This window comes from Elgaria multicarinata, chromosome 12 (assembly GCF_023053635.1).
Source record: "Elgaria multicarinata webbii isolate HBS135686 ecotype San Diego chromosome 12, rElgMul1.1.pri, whole genome shotgun sequence".
Classification (NCBI taxonomy): domain Eukaryota; kingdom Metazoa; phylum Chordata; class Lepidosauria; order Squamata; family Anguidae; genus Elgaria; species Elgaria multicarinata.
The window spans coordinates 34,102,567-34,124,252 of NC_086182.1; the positions used below are offsets into that span (position 1 = coordinate 34,102,567).

Consider the following 21,686-nt stretch of genomic DNA (forward strand, 5'->3'; position numbering starts at 1 on the left):
TGGCAGAGAAAAGCAACACTGGCCTCTCCTAGAGAACTGAAGGGAATAACTGTACCTTTCAGAACATGTTAGAATCTATTTTGTGGTTAGAATGACTCAAACTTGTAGGGGCACTATGCCACGAAAAGGGAGGGGGTGGGAGCCTGGTTCCTGCCATAGACACCTCCATCCCTTTCCAGCTGTTAAGAGCATTGTCTGCTAATTGAAATATGTGGGTAGATACTAAGAGGTCCCTTTCAGTCTAGGGCTCAGGCAACTAATCCCCCATAACCATTATGTGTCAGCTCTAGGGTAGCCGATCTTCTGCTGAAGCATGAAAAGTAGGGCTCAAGGACATACTCAAGGACATACTGTACTGTTGACTTGGGGTTTTGGGGGGGATTGTGCCTCTTCTCACTGCATAATATTCATATTTCTGACCTTTCTAATCTGTTGCACCGTTGTGAAATTAGCTGTTTTAAAATATTTTGGCATTGCAATATAAAAGCTGCTACACAAATGTACATTAGTAGCAGTCCATGCTTCCAGCTTTAGATTCCTAACAAAAGTCAACAGAAGCAAGCATTTTAAGCTGTTCCCTTAAAATGTGCGACATTTCAGTTATTTCAAAATGCCTTTCCATAAGGAGAAACTGGGCTTTTGAAAGGGTTTGGCATCTGTAAAAGGAGCTTGTAGGTGAGGGAGCAGCTGCTCTTGCAGACTTAGGCTCTCACTGTCTAGGAAGCTTTCAGGTGCTCATTACTTAGCAATCAGTCTTCCCACCCTTGGTTTTTTTTTAGTGAACTAGGAGCCTTCATTCTCTGTGGGGCTGTAGCCCCTCTGAGCCAAACTTGGTGAAATCTGTTACCATTGTAATATAATAGATAGCTAACACTGTAAACAAATTTGAGCAGGAAAATATAAATTCTGGTAGATTGTGATTGTAACTCTTATTCCAGTGTAACAGGATGAGATTTTTTTCATTTTAAGGAAGAGTTAGGCTGCATGTGTACTGTGGGCAGAATCTAACAGGGCATTCCCACCCCTACCAAGTCTCTTACGTCCTGCCAGTTCTGGAAGGATGCAGGTCAGCGGAGCTCACAGAAAGGAGCTTCGCTGACCTGCCCCGTTTCAGAAACAGTCATTTTTGCTCACTTCGGGCCTTCTCCAGGAAGCGCTAAATCTCCCTCATGTAAGTGGTGGGCCCTGTTTTTGCAACGGAATTAGCGGGACACCACACTTGCAGAAGGGAATCGGTGGCGTGGAACCGACTCGGCAGGGGTAAATGTGCCCTGCTGAATTCTGCTCTATGTTCTGCTTGATTCTATTTATCTAAAGGAGCTGTGGATGTTTTAGTAGGAAGTGTTATTTTTGTGACTCATGCAATGTCCATAAGCAGGAAACAGTGAGGGGGAAAGTCTGAAACTCAAGAATTTTGAACTGCATGGGTGGGTCGGTGGGCGCTTTCCCCTTACTGTTTCGAAATATTAATGCTGTTTAGTGGATTTTTGTAGTATTTGTATATAGAAGCATTTTCTGCAGCCTCAATTGTAGGCCACAACTCAGCTTTTTTAAAAAAAAAATACTTATGAGACCATTTGGAATTTTCCAGAAATAGAGTATTCTCCTTACTTTGAGAAAGTACTTGAACAAATATTTGCCAAAACTTTCAAGGGTGTGCACACACCATTTCTGTGAATATAAATTAGAGGGAAGATTGAGGATTTTCTAAGAAAAAAAATAGAAAATAAAGAAAATCCAGATGTTTAAAACACACATGTGCACACACAACATTTTTACTTAATTCCTTTGGAGGAAAGCTCTGTGTGTGTATATATGTGTCAGTCCATACATGCACATTCACAGAGACATACAATTTCTTCTAGGCCTCTCATGGTCAAGGTGGTGCAAATATATACAAATATATGGTAAAAATAGTGGATCATGGCATCAATTGGCTGCTTTTCTTTGCACATTGTTATTTGAAGCCAATATGCATTTTGGGCTCCAATCCTATACACACTTACCAGGGAGTAAATCCTGTTGAGCTCAATGTGCTTAATTCTGAGTCCACTTCCTTAGGATTGTCTTAAGTTAGTTGTCTGTGAAAACAAGATGATAAAAGGAGAGGCCGGCTAAACATCAAGAAGGCACTTTCTTTTTAAAGAATTAAGATTAGGGTGATCTTGTTCCTCCTCCATGTGTTAAGGCCAAGCAATTTTGAGGTAACGATTTGGTAACATAGAAGATATTATGCCAGTCTTGAATGTTTTATTTAGCTTTTTTACATAGGTTCTATTATAATATACAGGACAGTAAGCTTCCCAAGAATCTGATTGCTGGATAACCCATATCTGTACTGCTGGTTTCTAGAATTTCTGGAATTCTTTTACTGCTGATATATACTTCACACATTTGCTGGATTCACTCACATGATTATCCTTTCCTTGCTGGTTCTTGCATTTTGACTTAGTGAGCACTGAGCAGAAATTCTTTTTCTCTTTTTTCCCAGAGTCCCCGGAGTGGCCTGAAGGAGCGAGTCTACCTGGATGAGAGCCCAGAGAAGAGTGAGAATCAAGATACGGTCAGTATACAAGATCTTCTATGGCTATCGGTTTGTCAAAAGCATCTCTTCTTCTTGTATGTTGTTCTTCAGGTGCCGATTGGATATTTGATCTTCTGGATGTCATTTTAATCTTTAATTAGCTAAATGTTGATAAAAATTAAGGCTCTTTGAACATTAAGAAATTCAGATCTAGTTTTTGTAGGTATTTTCTTCTAGTCCAGGATTTTGTGTTTAGCAGAGCAACTTTCCCATTGCAATCTCTTGAAAATAGCCCCTCAGCACGAGCTCATGGGGAGAGGCACATAGGTCATTGATAGAGCTCTTGCAGATATTCCTAGGTTCAATACCTAACATTTCTATTTAAGGGAGTTTTGGGCAGCAAGGCTGGGAAAGACCACTGACTGTCACCCTAGGGAACTACTCCCAGTCAGTTGATAGTAATAGACTAGATGGACAGATGCCTGCTTACCCTACCCTGTGCCTGTTTGCCTTCTCTTCCCCTCCTTATTGTTTTATCATGGTTTTATTAGAATGTAAGCCTATGCGGCAGAGTCTTGCTATTTACTGTTTTACTCTGTACAGCACCATGTACATTGATGGTGCTATATAAATAAATAATAATAATAATAATAATAATAATAATGATATGATTCAGCCATGTGTATGTGCACTGAGCAATAGTTATGCATATGTCTGCCTGCTCTGTGTGCCTAAGTGTAGGTGCTTTGTAACTTACTATGCGAGGATTGCAGTATGTGGGTCTGAATGCTTTCTGCTTTTCCCTGGAGTGCCTTGGAACTTGAGAGGCAACCTCTGCAGCTTTGCTTGGGCCAGTTCTGACTTCACATTAAGGAAGAGAATCCATAATTTTCGTCTGAGGAAAGAGAACTGGCACAAACAACCCATTGGAGACTTCAGAGTTACCTAAATATTAATTTAATAGCATGATGCTGTATCAAGGAACTAGGGGTGTGCTTCAGGTTAAGCTGAATCCCAGATATAGAACCAAATCAGGCTGATTCAGACAGACTTGGGAGATGCCTGTATTGAATGAGAGCTACTGCAGACCAAATCTTAATAGGAACACTTCTGAAACACTGCTTTGGATTTGAAGCCACAGACTGTTTCCAAGAAATGGTAATTTCTCCCCAAACCTCATATAAGAGGGAGGGGAAAGAGGAGTAGGAGCAGGTTTGTGACTGGCAGCTATAGCTTCTAATAACAGAGAATGCTTTTACCAGAGCTCTCCAATCCCAGGACTTTGTGGGAGGGATGTTGAAATAATAGATCACAGGATTGATTCAGTGCTCAGTGTGCTCTGCTAGTTCCCCCTCCCAGGAACAGGAATGCTGAAGCTCTCTGGGTGGTTCACAAGATGCATGGTTAAAGATGCATAGCACAAAACCCCCTGCACCTATTTGTTGCCAATACACAGGTGTAATTTCCCCTTCAGAGGCAACTACCCTGTTTCCCCGAAAATAAGACAGTGTCTTATATTAATTTTTGCTCCCAAAGATGCGCTAGGTCTTATTTTCAGGGGATGTCTTATTTTTCCATGAAGAAGAATACAGTACACATTTATTGTTGAACAAAAAAAAAGGTCTTATTTTCGGGGGGATGCCTTATATTACAGCGAGAGGCAAAACTGAAAGTAGGTCTTATTTTCGGGGGATGTCTTACTTTCGGGGAAACAATAAATATGTCTGCAAATTTAAACCAATTCTAACAAACAGGATATTTCTGTATTTTGATTTCCAGTGACATTCAATGGGAGGCATGAAGATTTGAATTTTCAAGTCAAATTTAGGAGCCACTGAATTGGTGTCCAAATTGTATGTTGTGGTTACCACACATCCTTACAAACACCGTAACGTATACTACAATATACATAACATAAAATACATAAAACAGTCTGTAAAGGTTTCATTGAAAACGGCTTTTAGTTCATTCCCTGAAATTCTATTATTTTTGGGTAGAATCTAGATACCTGAACTGCTTTTGATAAGGAAAGAACCCTGTAATCGTGCGTTTAAAAATGTGCTGGGTGCATTTGTGCGCCTATGTTCAATGACTGGTACTTCTATGTTGCACGTAACAGTTCCTCCTTTGTCCCTTTTCTTATTTATTAAGTTGGACACCCTGCTTTTCAACTGCAGTATTCAAAGCAGCACACAGCATTTATAAACATACCATGGGTTCACATGTAAAACAAAACCAACCCGCTCCACTCAAGCAGCGTCTTGCATTGCATCTGATGTCCTTTGCTATAGGGCAATTGGTGTTAAGTCCACCTGGGGTGGGGGGACAGTGGGTGGGGGGAGAGAACAGTCAAGCTGGAACAAAACCAGGTATTGTCTTTGTAAAGAACAAACATACTTAATGTTTTCTTTAAAATGTTTTTATTCTGTTTTTAAAAATTCTTTTAAATACTTAATTTTTGAATATTTAAATTGTGTTTAACTGCTTTGATTTTTTTTTCTTTTCTTCTCCCAACAATCCCAGGACTCTCAGTCCAGTATTGGAAGTCCCTCGTCTCGTACAGCACCTCCAATCATAGGAGCGGAAGATGATGACTTTTATGGTGAACAGGAGCAGGTAAAATATTAAATGCTTTCTACTGACAATACTTGCTGACTATAATAGAAAAATTGTATTATGATTGCTTCCTTGTGCTTAAGTAGCAGGTCGGTCCTTGTTGGGTTAGGGGAGAGATTTCCCCTTGGGAAAGTTCTGTTGAAACTTGTTAGAGGATTCACTGATTTGGTTGACCTTAACTAGAGAAATGGGATTTTCCTCCTATACAGAGGCTGTGCTGAGAGCTGTTTTTTCCTACACCCAATTTGTAACCTGGCTGAAGTTATTGGCCTTAACAAATTTGTAGTTTATTTAACTTAGAGTAACAGCAATATTTCTGCCCAGCTCTTCAAAGGCATTTTGGCTGTCTGGGGATTTGTAATGGGGTATTTGTATTATGGGGAGAGACATTTGTGTGGAACTGCGTTAAAAGTTCAGGCTGGCATGAAAAGCACAGGCAGCAAGACTGTGTTGAGTTTTTCCTTAATGGGCAGAATGGGAGATGCAGGAAACACCTTTCTCAAAGTGCTGGATCTGATAACATTTTGTCTCTTCGTACAGATCAACGGGCAGTGTAGCAGCTGTTTCCAAAATATAGAGGTGCTGAAATCCCGTCCAGCTCACCTGGCTGTCTTTCTCCATCATGTTGTGTCTCAGTTTGACCCGGCTTCATTGGTAAAATGTCACTATTTATTTATTTATTTATTACATTTCTATACCACCCAATAGCCAAAGCTCTCTGGGTGGTTCACAAAAATTAAAACCATAAGTACAGCATAAAAAACACATTGAATATAAAAATGTAAAACTACAGTATAAAAGTACAAGCAGCATTAAACTTAGCATTAAAACGTTTATATGGAGTTCTGTGTTGTGTATCTAATGGATTTTGAAATACTGTACTGCATGGATCCAGGTGGAGGAAATGCATTAGTATCCTTTAAGTCCAGGAGTGAAAACTCTTAATTTTGTTTTGAGATTATAGATTCTGTGCAGAAATTCGGCCAATGCACAAAGCAAAAAGCAATCTATTTATTTATTATTTACAATATCTGCATGCCACTCCACATCCAAAAGATTTCAAGTAGGGTAAAGGGAATAAAACCACTATATTAAAATAATTGCTATTTTAAAAAAGAAACAGAGTTCTGATAAAATGGTATCAATTTAGTCCAAGCTGGAGCGTGTTCAGAGGAGGGCAACCAGGATGATCAGGGGTCTGGAAACAAAGCCCTATGAAGAGAGACTGAAAGAACGGGGCATGTTTAGCCTGGAGAAGAGAAGATTGAGGGGAGACATGATAGCACTCTTCAAAGACTTGTCACACAGAGGAGGGCCAGGATCTCTTCTCGATCCTCCCAGAGTGCAGGACATGGAATAATGGGCTCAAGTTAAAGGAAGCCAGATTCCAGCTGGACATCAGGAAAAACTTCCTGTTAGAGCAGTACAACAATGGAATCAGTTACCTAGGGAGGTTATGGGCTCTCCCACGCTAGAGGCATTCAAGAGGCAGCTGGACAAGCATCTGTCGGGGATGCTTTAGGGTGGATTCCTGCATTGAGCAGGGAGTTGGACTCGATGGCCTTGTAGGCCTCTTCCAACTCTGCTATTCTATGATTCTATGAAAATCGAGTTCTGATAAAACTGCGGTGGGTCTTTCAAGAAAGGCTTCTTGAAATAATGTTTTCGAGAGGCGACGAAAGCAACACAACGTTGGTGCCTGCCTGACCTCCATAGGAAGAGAGCCACCACACTGAAGGCTCTCCTCCTGGTGGACTCCGTCATGCCATTGGTCCATGTGGAACCACCAGGCACATGCCCTCTGAGGACTTGAGTGACTGGGCAGGTCAGTAAGGGAGAAGGCATTTTTCAGGTGTCGTGGTCCCAAGTCGTTTAGGGCTTTGCACACTACTAATAGGACCTTAAACCCGGCATGGTAGCGAATAAGCAGCCAGGTTTAAAGTTCTAGCACTCAACCCATTTCATGCTCCTCCTCTTACTAGGTCTCGCCAAAGAAATTTTATCCTCTAGAAAATCAGGAAGAAACATTCCTACGTAGAATTATGTGTTCTCTTTTAACTTTCTTAGTTGTGTTTATTTCCACATAGCTTTGCTATCTTTTTGCGGACCTGTACAAACAAACAAACTCCAAAGAGACTCGTCGTGTCTTCACTGAGTTCAATCAGTTCTTCTTGGATCGAGCTGCAGTAAGTTCCAAAACAGACATACCATTTCTCTTCCTGTATTGCAACTAATGGGCGTTACCAACCTTCGCTTGATAGTCTTGGAGAGCCTGTTTTTGTTGTAAATGCTCTGTAACTCAGTGGGTCTGATCCAGGGTATACCTTCCACAAGAGGAAGGCCTCCGCTCTGATTTTTTGGGAAACCCTTTCCCACACACACACTACAGCTCAGAATCTCCTGTGTAGTATTTTCAGGAGGCTGGAGGAGCTTTTGAGGGAGGGAGGGAGGGAGGGGTGGGGAAGTCCACTTTGGCCAGTGCGGTAGATCCAGGGTAAATCTGAATCCAACCTTGTGTTTGTATTTGGGTAGAGTGGAACTCATCCCTCAAACGTCCAAGGTAGATTAATTTTTAGATGTGGTTCTGAAGCATAATTGTCTTGATCCAAGGAACTGAGCCCAGGAGATGGTTGTATACCTGGTAATTAGTGTGTGCGCATACGCCTGTTTCCCCCCTATAGCCTTGTCTTTTATTGTTGCAGAATCTGAAAGTCCCAATTCCAGATGACATTTCTTTAGATATAGGTAAGATTACTTTAAATCTGGCATAGAGATTGCTTTTTGAGAAATCCTTATACTGAAGGAATTTGTGTCCACACTAGACCCTTTGATACCAGTTTAATTTGGAAGACAGACAGAAGTTACATTGGTGTGTGTGTAATGCAGACCTGCTATGGAGCTGCTAAACCCTTCTGTCTTTGCGGGGGTGGGGGTGGGGGGAGGATATCCATGCTGCAGGTTGACCTTTCTCCCTTTGCTTGCAGAAAAGAGAAGGCTAGATTTGATTCCTGAAGAACTGCAACGCCATTATATTCAAGCTATGCAAGAGAAAGTGTTTCCAGAAGTCCAGAGGCACCTTGAAGATTTTAGGTATACGTTGTTCATCTGTTGATCACGTGGCTTTTTTTTACTTAATTTAAATAGTAACTCTGGTGTGTGTGTGTGTGTGTGTGTTTTGTGTGGTCATCTCTTACCCACCAGTTCTTCTGCCTTTTATCAACAAAGGCAGTTTACAATGTATTGCATTATATTTGCTGAACTCACTAAGGTTCAAAAGGGTGTTTTGTGTTAGCGGCGCTGCAGCTATGTCATTATGCATTTTATCTCTATGAAGTATGTGTCAGCTTTGCCTTCTGCAGCTTGAGACCATATAGCTGGATATTTATTTATTTATTTATTACATTTCTATACCGCCCAATAGCCGAAGCTCTCTGGGCGGTTCACAAAAAGCTCTCTGGGCGGCTATGTTGCCCTGTGGGCTCACATTGCCTGCCCAGAGTAATGGGTGCGTATTGCTCCAGTTCTCCTCCCTCCCCGCAATAGTCTTCTTCACGGTGCTGTTCCCCTTCTGTATTTTCAGACAGAAACGCAGCATGGGGCTGACCCTGGCAGAAGGGGAATTGACAAGGCTGGACGCAGAACGCTTTCGTGACCGGACCACGCTGGAGAAAGAGAGAGCATGTGCAGAGCAGATCATTACCAAAATCGAAGAAGTGCTGTAAGTTTGCATGTTCTGGACGATGAGTCTTTCTCTTCTCTGCCGTAAGCAGAGAAGGTAACTTGGTGATGCGTTGTGTCACAACTGCATTCCATTGTGACCCGATGATGGGAGGAAGAAGTTCTCCAGGCCACACACGGCCCAAAACTTCGTTGGCCTGGTTCAGACAAGACGCTAAACCATAGCATGGTTTAGCGTCTTGCCTGAACCAGGCCATTGGCTTAGAGCCACCATGAGTCCTGCTTAGTTTTAAGAATGAGGATGGAGTCCCAGCAATATCTAATCCCTTCTGGCGGTAGATTGCCACAAGATACAGCTGGGAGATGTTTTTGTGTTGGGAGGCAGGCAGGTAAGCAAGAGAACTGGCAAATATGTGGTGGGTAGACCTATTGGTAACCACTAGCCATCTTAGCTTCAGGCTCAAAGGCTCCGATGACCAGGCGCTGGTGCTTCCCTTGTCATGGCCAGCTTGTGAGCTTCTTTGGGACACCTTGCTGTCCAGCGTTAGGGACGGAATGCAGGGGCTAGATGCACCATAGAACTAATGCGTGTTATCTCCAGTTATAACCAATAGTCCAAGCATTTAAAAACAAAACCACACACTTCAGAAAACTTTTGAAAAAGCCATTATATAACAGTTTGATCTGATGCGCTGCCCAGCATTTCTCAGGCATCAACTAAGGAGAATAAAGACAACTGCTACTAATTCACTTCTGCCGCTTTCCTTTGCAGGATGACGTCTCAGCCCTTAGAAGAGGAGAAGAGGTAATCAAAAGGAAGGTTGTTGTTTTTCAGTGTCACCATCACAGTCCTGCTAAATCTTTTCAGGACATCTGTGGCTGCTGAGCTGGTAGAGAGAGAGAGCCCTCTCCTGGCCATGCAGGCAAATTTCACTTATCAATTCTGCCTATGAATCACCCTTGTCCATCCAGCCCCGGGCCATCTATTCTGACTGATGGGGTCTCTGTAGAATGCCGGGCAGGGGGCTCCTTCCCACGCCTGCTGCATTATATCCCCCTTTTAAGAGAGATGCCAGGAATTAAATTTCTGACTTTCTGCATGCAAATCACATTCTTTATCACTGAGCTATGATTCCTCCCCTTCTGTAGATTGGGAGGCATTATTATTATTTCTGCTAGTATTCAGTGAAGTCAGAGTTTAACAAGAATTTGAACAGATTTTTATTTTAATAAACTTGTGATCATGTTACTGCATAAAATGTCTTTCCTTTTCCAGTTTCATCAACCTTTTGATGATGATGTTGATGTGTTGATTATTTCAATAGAAGGAACAGTAAAATGCTAGGCATAAAGAGGGGCATAATCTTTGTTTAGAATGGTAAGACCTACCTCTTACGGCTCATAGCAATATAGGTCATTGCCCCAATGACAGAGAAGTACTTGGGTAAAGAGAGAAATAAACATTTGCCACTGCTGCATTGAAGTAACCCAATGCTGCTTCCTGTATAATTTAAATATATCTTATCTGTTTCATCTCACCTATAGTTCAACCATACAATACGTTATTCTCACCTACATGAAACACCTTGGTGTGAGAGTCAAAGAGCCCCGGAGTCTAGATCAGAAGCGAGGGCGGATTGGATTCCTGCCAAAGATAAAGGTAATGGTGGCACATCTTTGGTTGCAGAACCCTTCCAGGTGGCCGACAAACTAACACGAGACAAACATTGACCTTAACACAATAGTGATCTTAACTGAGGCTAAATGCTTCTGCCATTGCTTTGGACATATCTCAGTAGAAGCCTCTTGGATTTCTCGATGGTCAGCAGAAGACCTAGCTGAGACTGTACAAATTGTCTCTGGATTGTGCAAGGGCCTTTCTGTATTAAATGGAAAACAAGTTGTTTGTGCATGACCTGAATGATTGCGGCGCCAGTTCAGTTGTGTAGCCCACATATAGTAACTCCGCTTAGCTGCATTGGTGAGGAATCCCTGCAAGCCTAAAAGGACACGGAATAATGGGCTCAAGGTATAGGAAGCCAGATTCCGGATGGCCATCAGGAAAATGTCCTGACTGTTAGAGCAGTACGACAGTGGAACTAGTTACCTAGGGAGGTTGTGGGCTCTCCCACGCTAGAGGCATTCAAGAGACAGCTGGACAGCCCTCTGTCAGGGATGCTTTAAGGTGGATTCCTGCATTGAGCAGGGGGTTGGACTCGATGGCCTTGTAGGCCCCTTCCAACTCTGCTATTCTATGATTCTGTGATCTGGACTGCAATAGTCAGAAGTACTCAAAGCAACGTATCTTGTCCCCTAAAAGAGAACTGTAAAACCTCTCCTTTAGAAGCTCTTTCCTCTGGTTCTGCCTCTACCTCATGGTACAGCTACATCAAAGTAATGGAAAATAGCAGTTTTTGGAACCAATTAAAAGCATCAGGTGCAGGTCCTGTTGATTTCAATGTGGCTTGCTCAAGAAGATTTCACTGGATTGGGCTCTCAGATTGATTCATGGGAGAGGACATGCCATTCAGATTTTCTGCCTCAGACACTAGATGTTGTGAGCAGACCATGCCTCTGCCTGTATCGATCTCCTGTTTTCCTTCATACTTAAAATGTTAGTAAACCATTCAGAACTAACCGAAAGACACTGTGAGACTATTTGCCTAGATCTGTGGTTTTGAACAATTCATGGAAGTTTCTTTTTAAACGGGTACATGTGGGAGGACTGCCTTAACAATTGCTCTCCTTGGCTCCTTTTCAACCGTAGCAAAGTATAAAGAAAGAGAAGGAAGGAGATGAAAAGAAGAGGAGAGTTTTCCCCAATATCCTGGGACCCCCAAGGAGACCAAGCCGCCATGACAGCTATGCAAGTATGTCAGATAGAGAAATATGTATATATATATATTCCTTTTCTGCCAGCCAGACCATGTTATTGCAAAGCCGAATGTTGCTAGTCTGTGGTGGATTATTTTAGAAATAGTGCTTAAAATGAAAGTCTCTTGCTAACTATAGTGGCGTTCAAAGAGAGGTCGGTGTTCTGTCCTGACTTTTCTGAGAAAAGGCTCACTATTTGGGTGAGAATAATTTCCGCATACAGCTGATTGCTCCATGTCTATCTAGTAGGCAAAGCCATGGAATTACAAAAGCAACGCCATCTGAAGCACGTGTCCCCACCTTCTTCTGTCAGTCCGGAGCCACCGGAATCTGTCAAGATGCGCCTCAGCGGGTCCAGTGATGGCACGGATGCAGCCTACCCATCTGCCAGCCTCATGTCTCCGCTAGCTGCTGGAATCTTTTCTTCCCAAGAAGGGAGCAAGGACAGCGAATCAGGTGAAAAGATAGTCCTCATTAACAACCGCACCCCAGGTAGGATGTGTTTGCTATGCACTCCTCAGAGTCAAGACCACCACCAAAGAGTTAAACCTCCACCAAAGTTTCTTGATGTATTGGGCTACATTTCCTTTGCTATCGTTGCTGGTTCCTGACCACTGAAGGCCTAGTTATCTCTTGCTAGAGATGAAGTGCTATGGGGAAATGATGAAATGATGTTGTGTGCGATTGTTCAAAGTTTGAGACATGCTGTTCTAACTCTCCCCCCCCCCCCTTATTTTTTTAGGGCCAAAGCAAGTTGGAGAAACTCTTTCTTCTAGTGACTCTATGGATGGTACACCTCGTACATCTAACACCATCTTTGATTTCCCATCTCCTCCGCTGGACCATTTGCAGGAAGAGGAAGGAGAGTTTGACAGGCAAGTCTTGGCCTCAAAAATGGACATCATCAGCCTTTGTTCTGGGATAATTTATCTTTTTAGAAACATAGAAAGATAATGGTCTTCTAAATATTTTAACTGTACTCTAGCTTTTGGTGTATTCTGAGGTGCGCTCAGATCATAAACACCGTGCTGTTCCATTGATAGGAGGCATGCATCCTAAATCACAGTCCAGAAAATCTGTACTAGACAGTAGCGTAAGACTGGCTCGCTCCATCAACCAGTGTTTCATAACAATTTTTTCCCCCCTTCTAGATTAACAGAATCAGGAACACCAAAACCTTTCCGCAAGTGAGTACAAGTATGAATGTGTTTAAGAGTAGATTTTGGCACTGAAATCTCTTCTCATAGCTTAAATCTCTCTATGCCCCCTGGATAGGCAGGGCTACAACTGCCAACTGCCTCCTAGCAGACTCAGGCTCCCAGCACAGAACCAGCTCACACACCCCCAGCTGCAACAACTTTTTGGGACTGGGAGCTTAAGAGGCAGGGTCCTTTGGGGGTGTTGTGTATTTTAAACTTTTCTTCTTTTTTTTTTACCTTTCTTTTCCTATGTTTTAAAATGTATGTTTTAAACTTTGTAATACCGCCTTGAGGCCCAGTATTGGGCAAAAGGCGGAATACAATTATAATAATAATAATAATAATAATAATAATAATAATAATAATAATACAAAGTCAGATCAATTAATACCCAAATACAGTGGAAAGCAGGTGCATCTTGCTGCCAATAGCATCAGTCCTACTTCTTGAAAATTGGTGGATTTTTATATCATGGTGCTGTCATTGAGGAGCGAGGTTTCCATCCCTTTTTGTTGGACTACCCTTTATCATAAATAAGTCACATCCCTCTTCACCCAAAATGTAAAAAGGAAGACTACTAAGGACTTGCTGGCAATAACTGCTGAGCTTTGGTCAGTAACCTTTATCTGTAGGCTATCTACCGAATTTCATTTCTAACCCTATGGCATGCTTTGATGATAAAGTCTCTAGGGCATTTTATTGGTTGTTTGCTTTTCTTATTCTTTTCCAACCTGCAAAGTTTCTTCCTAAATTTAGAAGGGATTTCACTTGAACCTTCCCTCCTCCTAGGATTGACAGTGTGGGTGCTGGGGACAACCAGAGTGAAGATGAGCTCTTTGATTTTGACATGGAGACAGACCCACCCAACTGGCAGCAGCTTGTGAGCCGTGACGTGCTGCTTGGCCTGAAGCCCTCTGAGATTAAACGCCAGGAAGTGATTAATGGTACATAAGTGGGGAGGATACCTTGTTTATGTTCAGCAGTTACCAAAGTTGCTTTATACTGGTTGGAAACCTGTCGGCCTTTAGGACTTTAGGACTTTTACACGTTTACACAAACCTCAGGTTTTGAAGTCCTTGTGCGCAGGGGTTGATGGAGAGATGGAAGCTGGTCTGGCTCACCTCTCAGGTTAGGATCAAATGCAGGGGGCAGGTGTGGTGGTGACCTAAAGGGCAACTTGAAGACTTTCAAGACTGATGAAAGGCAGCATACGTTTCTTAGAAAGTCACGATCTTGGTGTTCTTAAGAATACTTGTTCATCTCAAGGCATGCAGATCTGTAATCCATTTTGTCTTGAAGGAGTTAACGTGCTTCACAGGATGAAGAACACAGTTCTTTTCTTATTTAGTCACTTGTGGGGTGCAGTTTATAAGGTGTCATTGAAGGCAGGCATAGCATAACTGGAGATTTTTCACCGACATAAGCTGCTGCCCCTGCAAGCTGATTATCTATTACTGGAAATTGCTTAAGCCTTTTCTCACTGACTTCCTGACAAATTGTGTCCCCCAGATTTTAAATGCTTTGATTTCCTCCCATTGTATGAAGGCCATTACTGCTATTTTGTTTCTCCTCCTTATTTTCAGAGTTATTTTATACCGAGCGTGCTCATGTCCGTACACTGAAGGTTCTGGATCAGGTCTTCTATCAGCGTGTGTCCCGCGAAGCGATCTTGCCTCACGCAGACCTGCGGAAAATATTTTCAAATCTAGAGGATATACTTCAGCTCCATGGTTAGTGAGGGTGCCTGGGTCCGCTTTTCACTCTTCGGAAAGAGCAATGACAAAATGCCCAGGCTTCTTGTGTGGCTATGTAAAAGGAAGAGCAACCCTGAGACAACAGACATTTGTGCGTCATTCTTCAAGCAGCGTGAGCTAGCAGCCCAATACCTGGATATCTTCTCACCGCAAAACTGTTTCCAGGTTTCACCTTACCACTTCGCTAATCTCCCATCTCTAGCTTCCTCCAGTTTGCATAAGTGTAGGCAGCAATATGTTCAGCAGTGATTATGAATCCTGAACAAAATTACCCCAATTTAAAGATTAAAACAATAAAGAGAATGAGGGGTTAGTTTGCATCTGACCTCCGAAAGAGAGGCTTTCATACGATTTAGAATTCCGGTTCCCAAACTAAGAATATTTTCTTGGAAAATATCCTCTAAGGGTCTGTCTGTCTGTCTGTCTCTCTCTCTCTCTCTCTCTCTCTCTCACTCACACACACACACACACACTTTTTTTTTCTTGGTCTGCAGTAAAACATCAATTTCTTCTTTTGGAGTAAAGTTTATCCAAAATATTTTTCGAAATGCTGATTTCCTATGAACCAGTTCTCATGCTTTATTCTGAAACTGATCCTTCAGAACGTGTAGAATGTTTTTGTGTGTGAGTGCATGTTTTTAGCAAGGAGGGCTGATGTCTGGTAAGGAGGGGCAGTGGGAAAGAATTAGGATAGGAATATGATGGAGGAAAGGAATGGTATCTAGATGTCTGGAACCTTTTGCAGGTTTCACCCTAATCCAAAAGCAGAGGTCTCTGCTACAGAATGTTCCCTTGAAGAGGCAGCTCAAGGGAGACAGGCTGAACTCTGAGCCAGGTGACTGGCTAATGTTGGTGTTAAAATGGAATTTCTTGCACCCTAGAGCCTCCCAAGGAGTACAATAGGTGTCACTGGATTGGGGCGACTGCCTCAGTAGTTCCAAACCTGGTGTTAATTTTCTCCCTTTTCTGTTATTTGCTGCCTAGCTGGAATGAATGAGCAGATGAAAGCAGTGAGGAAAAGGAACGAGACTTCTGTTATTGATCAAATTGGAGAGGACTTGCTAACTTGGGTAAACTACATTTTATTTGCTTTTTATTTTTCCTTCTGAAAAGGAAACTGTTTCGAGAAACAAAAGATTGGCAGTGAAATAGCAAATTGAGTCACAGGTCAGCCTTGGCAATTTGTCTTGTCTGGGAACCTATTATCTGAAATTCTTCATTCCTGAAAGAATGACATTGAACTGGGGGAGTCAGAAATGTGGAAGATGAAGGGAGCTCAGCATGGTGTACGTGTTTCACTTCTCTTACAGCGTATTTATCTAGCTGAGTGCTTTTTTTATTCAATTAACAATAAATGAATGAGTCATTTAGCTTAAAGGTGACCTGCAAAATCAGGGAGGACTTGTTTTTCTCTCTAAAAGTTGTCAGTGAAGTTAAGAGAGGACAAAAGTTGGATATGATGGGAAATGAACCATCTTGGAAATTTTCAGGCTATAGCTTCTCTGCTTAATTTATTCCAAGATGGTGCAAGCCCTTATTTGGTTATTAAAACCAATTTCAGACTCCAGTCCTCAATAATTATTTTTTAATAGGAAATGCTTTTAGATTATGTACGCACTAGAGCAGCCTTCCTCAACCTGGGGCGCTCCAGATGTGTTGGACTGCATCTCCCAGAATGCCCCAGCCAGCTGGCTGGGGCATTCTGGGAGTTGTAGTCCAACACATCTGGAGCGCCCCAGGTTGAGGAAGGCTGCACTAGAGTAATGGCATCCAGCATGCTACACTTGCGCTAAACAGCCCACGATTCCTCTCAAAACAGAGTTGTTCCCATTTCTGGTAGGCATACATTTGCTTTGTACATTACCATTTATCCAGAGTCTTGGGAGTTCTTCATGGGCCAGAATTGAAGGCACAATCTGAATCGCTGCTTCTAAATTTTGATGTAGGAAGATAGAAAAAGCAGTAATAAAATTGCTTCAAGGGCCAGAGGGTACTGGTCAGCCCTATTTTTGATACATCTTTGCCCTGAACAATTCCTTTGCTACCAGAATAATAGCACATGCAAATGTTTGTGTTGGCATACGACCTTCCGTGTTTTATGTTCCTTTTTTACATTTGGTTCCCTTGGATTCTTGTCTCAGTTCAGCGGAGCTGGGGAGGAGAAACTGAAACAAGCCACTGCCACCTTCTGTAGCAACCAGCCCTTTGCTCTGGAGGTGATCAAGTCTCGGCAAAAGAAGGACTCTCGCTTTCAGACTTTCGTCCAGGTAAATCTTTCTGAGTATTAGATCTAGCTGACGCCCAAAGGGGGACCAGAGGAGGTTGTAAGTGATGGATTGTGTTGAATATATTCATTTGGATGTGGATTATTTTTGACTGTCGTTCTTGGGGGAAGAGTCTTAATCCTAAGAACCATGGAGGATGCTCAAAGCTGTGATTTCAGGCCGAATGGGAGCCAGTGTATACAGCAATGTGACTTAACAGCTGACCTTCTCTTCAAGGCACTCCCATAGTGAGCACAGCAAGCTTAATGGGAGGGCTTCTTAGCCTGCACTGGTCCAGCTCATCAGCACGCCCTGGCAGAGACCCTCCGAATGCACTGGAAGAGTCCACACCTCTAGCTTGCAGTAATTGAAGTTCTCGATCCCCAAAAATGGGTTCCTCAAGAAGCTTGTATGGCATTCTTCTTTAAGGAATGGTTCTCTTAAATTAGAATAAATGCAATGCTCCTTGGTGAGTCAAGAGGGACAGGTGGCTTTCTCATGGTGGACTTAAGCCCTACTTTACTGGGGAAGGGAAGGGGTTTGCAAATGGGCCAAGATCTCTGGTAAGCTGGTGTTCTGAAATGTAGCACACTTTTTCCATGACACGCAAGATGTCTCCTCTTAAGTTGGTGACTGAGATTGATTGCTGATGATATCAGGACCGTATGAAGTAATGAGGGGAGGAAGCCACCGCCAGTTTTTGTGATGAGCCTTTCGTCTATGTAATTGCCCAGTACAGCAGGACTGTGTTGTCTGTCAGATAAATCTTGCCGTTCCTTGACTTGCATTTAATTGGCAGAAATGTGAACCACTGAGACATTTATATGATGAATAGAGGGTATGCATTCAGGTAATTATGGTCTGAATAAAAATGACAAATGCAGTTATTATGCTGTTTAAATTTAGGATGCTGAGAGCAATCCGCTCTGTCGCCGACTGCAACTGAAAGATATAATTCCCACTGAGATGCAGAGGCTGACCAAATACCCCCTCCTGCTGGATAATATCGCTAAGTACTCAGGTACCATGGAGCTCTTCCTGTTAGTGGTTGGGTAGGTCTTTGGCAGTGGCAAAGAGTAACCTGGGCTACAAAAAGAACCCTGTTTCTATGCTTCTGATCAAGAATGCCAATTCCTACCCAGAAACCACGTTCTCTTGCTCATTGAGACCTAATGCGAAAATCAGTTTTCGCGAAAGAATTGTAAAACTTCCCAGTGAGCTAATTGGGGGAAGAAGAACTGTAGGTGTTATGTTTTGCCATTGCTCTGAATTGTATCCTTAAAAAAGGGGTATATTACCTCCCCCCCCCCCCCAGTTCCAGATCCCCTACTTGGGCCTCTTTTGAGCAAGGGAGCTATTTCCATAATTATCATGAGATTCCTGAAGCAGCTGTGTAGCTGATATTTGAAGCCATCAAACAAGTTAGAAGATACAGGAGCGACTTCTTTGCTCACTTCATATCTTTAAATTGTGACGTGGGCCTGAGTCCCAGTAAATAGCGAATGGAATAGACACATCAGTATAAAGCTCTATTTTTAGAGGTGCTAATTGACTCAGGTGGAATAGGACAACTTCCATGTCTGAGATTGTGGGCTATACTGTGAAGACCACTGCCTTGATCACTTCCTTATCTTTAGAACAATCTGAGGAGAAGGAGAAAGTGAAGAAAGCAGCGGATCATTGTCGGCAGATCCTCAACTTTGTGAACCAAGCTGTCAAAGAAGCAGAGAACAAGCAGGTGAGAAGAAAAAGAGTTACCTGGGTTTGCAGAAGCTAAAGTGGGACGGTTGGCAATGGGGTGTAGCATCCATAGCAAACCGATTGAGAAAGCTTGTTTGTAGCTTTCCTTCTTGATCAAATTCTTCAGTGCTGCTGCCTGGCTACAACCAATTGATGTGTAATTGGCTTGATTTTTTACTTTCATGTGTAGCATTTGGAAGACTACCAGCGTCGGCTTGATTTGTCCTACTTGAAGCAATTGGAGGGACCTATGCTGGATGAATTGAGGGTGAGTGTAAAAGCTGTGACAAGAGAAGCTTTTTGTTAAATAAGTTTTGTAGTTCGTTTTGGTGCCAGTTACCACCCAGAATGTTTACACCTGGATTTTTTCCCCCTAAGGGTTGCCCCTGCTTATTTTTGTAACTATAAACCATGGTTTGTCATTATGTTTATGCAGCACATTATAGGAAACCTTGCTCCCCCCAGTCATTGTACTCAGGAAACATACTGTATTTCTTCAATTCTAAGACACACTTTTTTCCCCATATAAACATCTCTAAAAACGGGGTGCGTCTTAGAATCGCGGGTGTGTCTTAGGGTTTTTTCCCTGTTGGTACTGAAATTAGTGTGCGTCTTACAATATAAGAAATGCGATAGCTATACTAAATGTTAACAATTTGACATCATAGTGTTACAGTCTTTGCACAGGTGACAAAGTGAACTCTGTGGCCCAGAAAAGCCTATGCCACATTACATTTGTATAGTCTTTTCAGGTGCCGCAATATTCTGGGTTATTTGGGGACATGCACGTGTGGTGGGTACTCGTGAAATAGGTCTCTCTAATTAGGTGCCACTTTCTATTTTCACAATGTGAACGTTGACTGTTGTATTTTGAAAGATTTCTGCTATAAATCCCTCCAGTTTGCATTGGTGAACCTCCTGGGAATATTTCTCTTTCCTCTGTATAATGTTGCAGAATTTGGATTTAACCAAGAAGAAGATGATTCATGAAGGGCCTCTGACCTGGAAGGTGAATCGTGACAAGACAATCGGTGAGTCCTGTGCGGTCTGCTGGCTTTCAGTGAGGTTTGTAGCAGTGGGGAGGTAATAGGAAGTGTATCTCCGGAATGAGTTACCCTGCTATTAAAGATGATGTATGTAGGTTTCTTGGAGCTGATTAAGCTATTTTTGTGCATTTGGAAATGGTCTGGAGGATCATTAAGGCTGTGCAAGGAGGACACAGCGGTGGTTCTCAAGATTATTCAGTCCCATCGGTTGTTCTGAGGTGAATTATTTGCATACCTTACTGAGAAGCCACACTGCTGATGACTGTGGCTGTGTGGGCTGCAGTCTTCTGCGTGCCACATAGAGTAAGTCTGGCTGCTTTCTTGCCCCCTGCAGATCTCTACACACTGCTTTTGGAGGATATTCTGGTACTGTTGCAGAAGCAGGATGATAGACTGGTGTTGCGATGTCACAGCAAGATCCTGGCCAATGCTGCCGACAGCAAGCACACATTCAGCCCAGTCATCAAACTGAATACTGTGTTGGTTCGCCAGGTGGCCACAGGTTAGTGCAGCCGAGGGCAGGTAGTCATAAAACAAATCTTCTTTCAGAAAGACAGATTTGTCTGATGGGACACCGCAGAAGTGGCAAAGGATTCACACTGGACTGGAGTTCCAAATCTGATTCCAGTCAACTTGTACGTCCTTTAACAGGACCATGCTTGGATGGAGCAGGGAAACTGATTCACTATGAGAACTATTGCTCCTCTCTGTTCTCCACAAGCAGTTGGCAAGAACCTAATGTTATGTCAGGCTGCCTTTGAAACATTGCCAAAGCATGCCTGCCTCAACTTGGAATAAGCTCCTCAGGTTGCTGCTCGCTACATCTGTTGTGATGCATCTGTCATTGAAATAGGACTTCCACAGAGTACTACTTGGTTTTGTCTGTTCCCACAACAGCCATGTGAATAGGTCACTGGTGTTCCAATTTTACGTACGGCAAATGTAGACCAAGAATTACTTTCCCAAGGCCACATAATAAGTTCATTGTAAAATCTGTTCTCAGATTTTAACTTGCTCTGTGTTTTCCCCAGATAACAAAGCATTCTTCGTCATCTCCATGTCAGAAAACGGAGCCCAGATTTATGAACTGGTGGCACATACGGTTTCTGAAAAGACTGTGTAAGTGGCAGCCTCTGGCTAAGGCATGAGATGAATCTTGTGTTCCAGAACTGTGGAGCAGCTTCCCACTCAAAATAGTGGGGTTGCTTCGGAATCCCCGACCCCGGATAACCTATTAGTTAACTCAGTAAGACAAGAGTGGGCAACTTCATAGGCTGCTAAGGAGGCCACACATCACATATACCCATATGCATTCATACACACACACACATTCTTCCCCCTCAAAATCCTGCTGCAGATTGCTGCCAGGGAGGGAGGCTTTAGTCTTGCCAGTATCCCAGCAATATTGAGTAGTATTGTTGTGATGGAGGTGAGGCCACAGACAGCACCAAGGTGTGCATAAGGATGTCTGCCGTCAATGAGACATAATGCTGGACAACTGGTTTTGCTTCTCTCGGAAAATAAATGAACTAGTATGAAGCAGGGTTTTTTTCTTCTTTGTGGCCTGCTGTATTTGTCTCAAGCAACTCAGAAAAACTGCACAGGAAAAAAATTCCAGAGGCTGGTTTTGCTGACACTGCAATACTTCATTTGTTATGTCTGCTGCACCGTATGTCCACCAGTAATTATACAAGGTTAATGGGAAGGATTGCTGGCTTCTCTGTGCAAAGGTGTAAGGATACTCGTACGGTCCAGGGACTTGGTAATGAGCCAGGTCACCTCTTGCTGCTGCTTTGAAGTAGTCCTCAAGTCTCCATGGCAGTTAATTGCCTTTTCATCTTACTGCATAATGTGTAATTAAAGGCTTGTTTAGAAGCTCCGTGATTCTAGAGGCAGCTGACAGGCATTGTTACACTGAAATGAAAACAAAAATACTAACTTGAGAAACAAATTTCAGGACGTCTCATACATCTTCTTACTTACCTGTGGCA

At 42.7% G+C, this 21,686-nt stretch overlaps 1 protein-coding gene across 2 annotated transcripts in view; it reads left to right on the top strand.

Annotated features, from left to right (window-relative positions):
• ARHGEF12 (Rho guanine nucleotide exchange factor 12) overlaps window positions 1-21,686 on the top strand; it is an 84,911-nt gene that overhangs the window by 47,104 nt on the left and 16,121 nt on the right. For both annotated transcript variants that reach the window (XM_063138980.1, XM_063138981.1), the window contains 23 exons: window positions 2,492-2,563; window positions 5,048-5,140; window positions 5,681-5,794; window positions 7,228-7,326; window positions 7,843-7,885; window positions 8,125-8,230; window positions 8,721-8,858; window positions 9,591-9,623; window positions 10,364-10,478; window positions 11,586-11,688; window positions 11,939-12,148; window positions 12,435-12,567; window positions 12,844-12,879; window positions 13,681-13,835; window positions 14,475-14,621; window positions 15,630-15,715; window positions 16,787-16,912; window positions 17,816-17,930; window positions 18,547-18,647; window positions 18,840-18,917; window positions 19,605-19,680; window positions 20,030-20,197; window positions 20,727-20,814. In XM_063138980.1, the coding sequence (XP_062995050.1) occupies window positions 2,492-2,563; window positions 5,048-5,140; window positions 5,681-5,794; window positions 7,228-7,326; window positions 7,843-7,885; window positions 8,125-8,230; window positions 8,721-8,858; window positions 9,591-9,623; window positions 10,364-10,478; window positions 11,586-11,688; window positions 11,939-12,148; window positions 12,435-12,567; window positions 12,844-12,879; window positions 13,681-13,835; window positions 14,475-14,621; window positions 15,630-15,715; window positions 16,787-16,912; window positions 17,816-17,930; window positions 18,547-18,647; window positions 18,840-18,917; window positions 19,605-19,680; window positions 20,030-20,197; window positions 20,727-20,814 (2,435 nt within the window). The remainder of the gene's footprint in view (window positions 1-2,491; window positions 2,564-5,047; window positions 5,141-5,680; window positions 5,795-7,227; window positions 7,327-7,842; window positions 7,886-8,124; window positions 8,231-8,720; window positions 8,859-9,590; window positions 9,624-10,363; window positions 10,479-11,585; window positions 11,689-11,938; window positions 12,149-12,434; window positions 12,568-12,843; window positions 12,880-13,680; window positions 13,836-14,474; window positions 14,622-15,629; window positions 15,716-16,786; window positions 16,913-17,815; window positions 17,931-18,546; window positions 18,648-18,839; window positions 18,918-19,604; window positions 19,681-20,029; window positions 20,198-20,726; window positions 20,815-21,686) is intronic.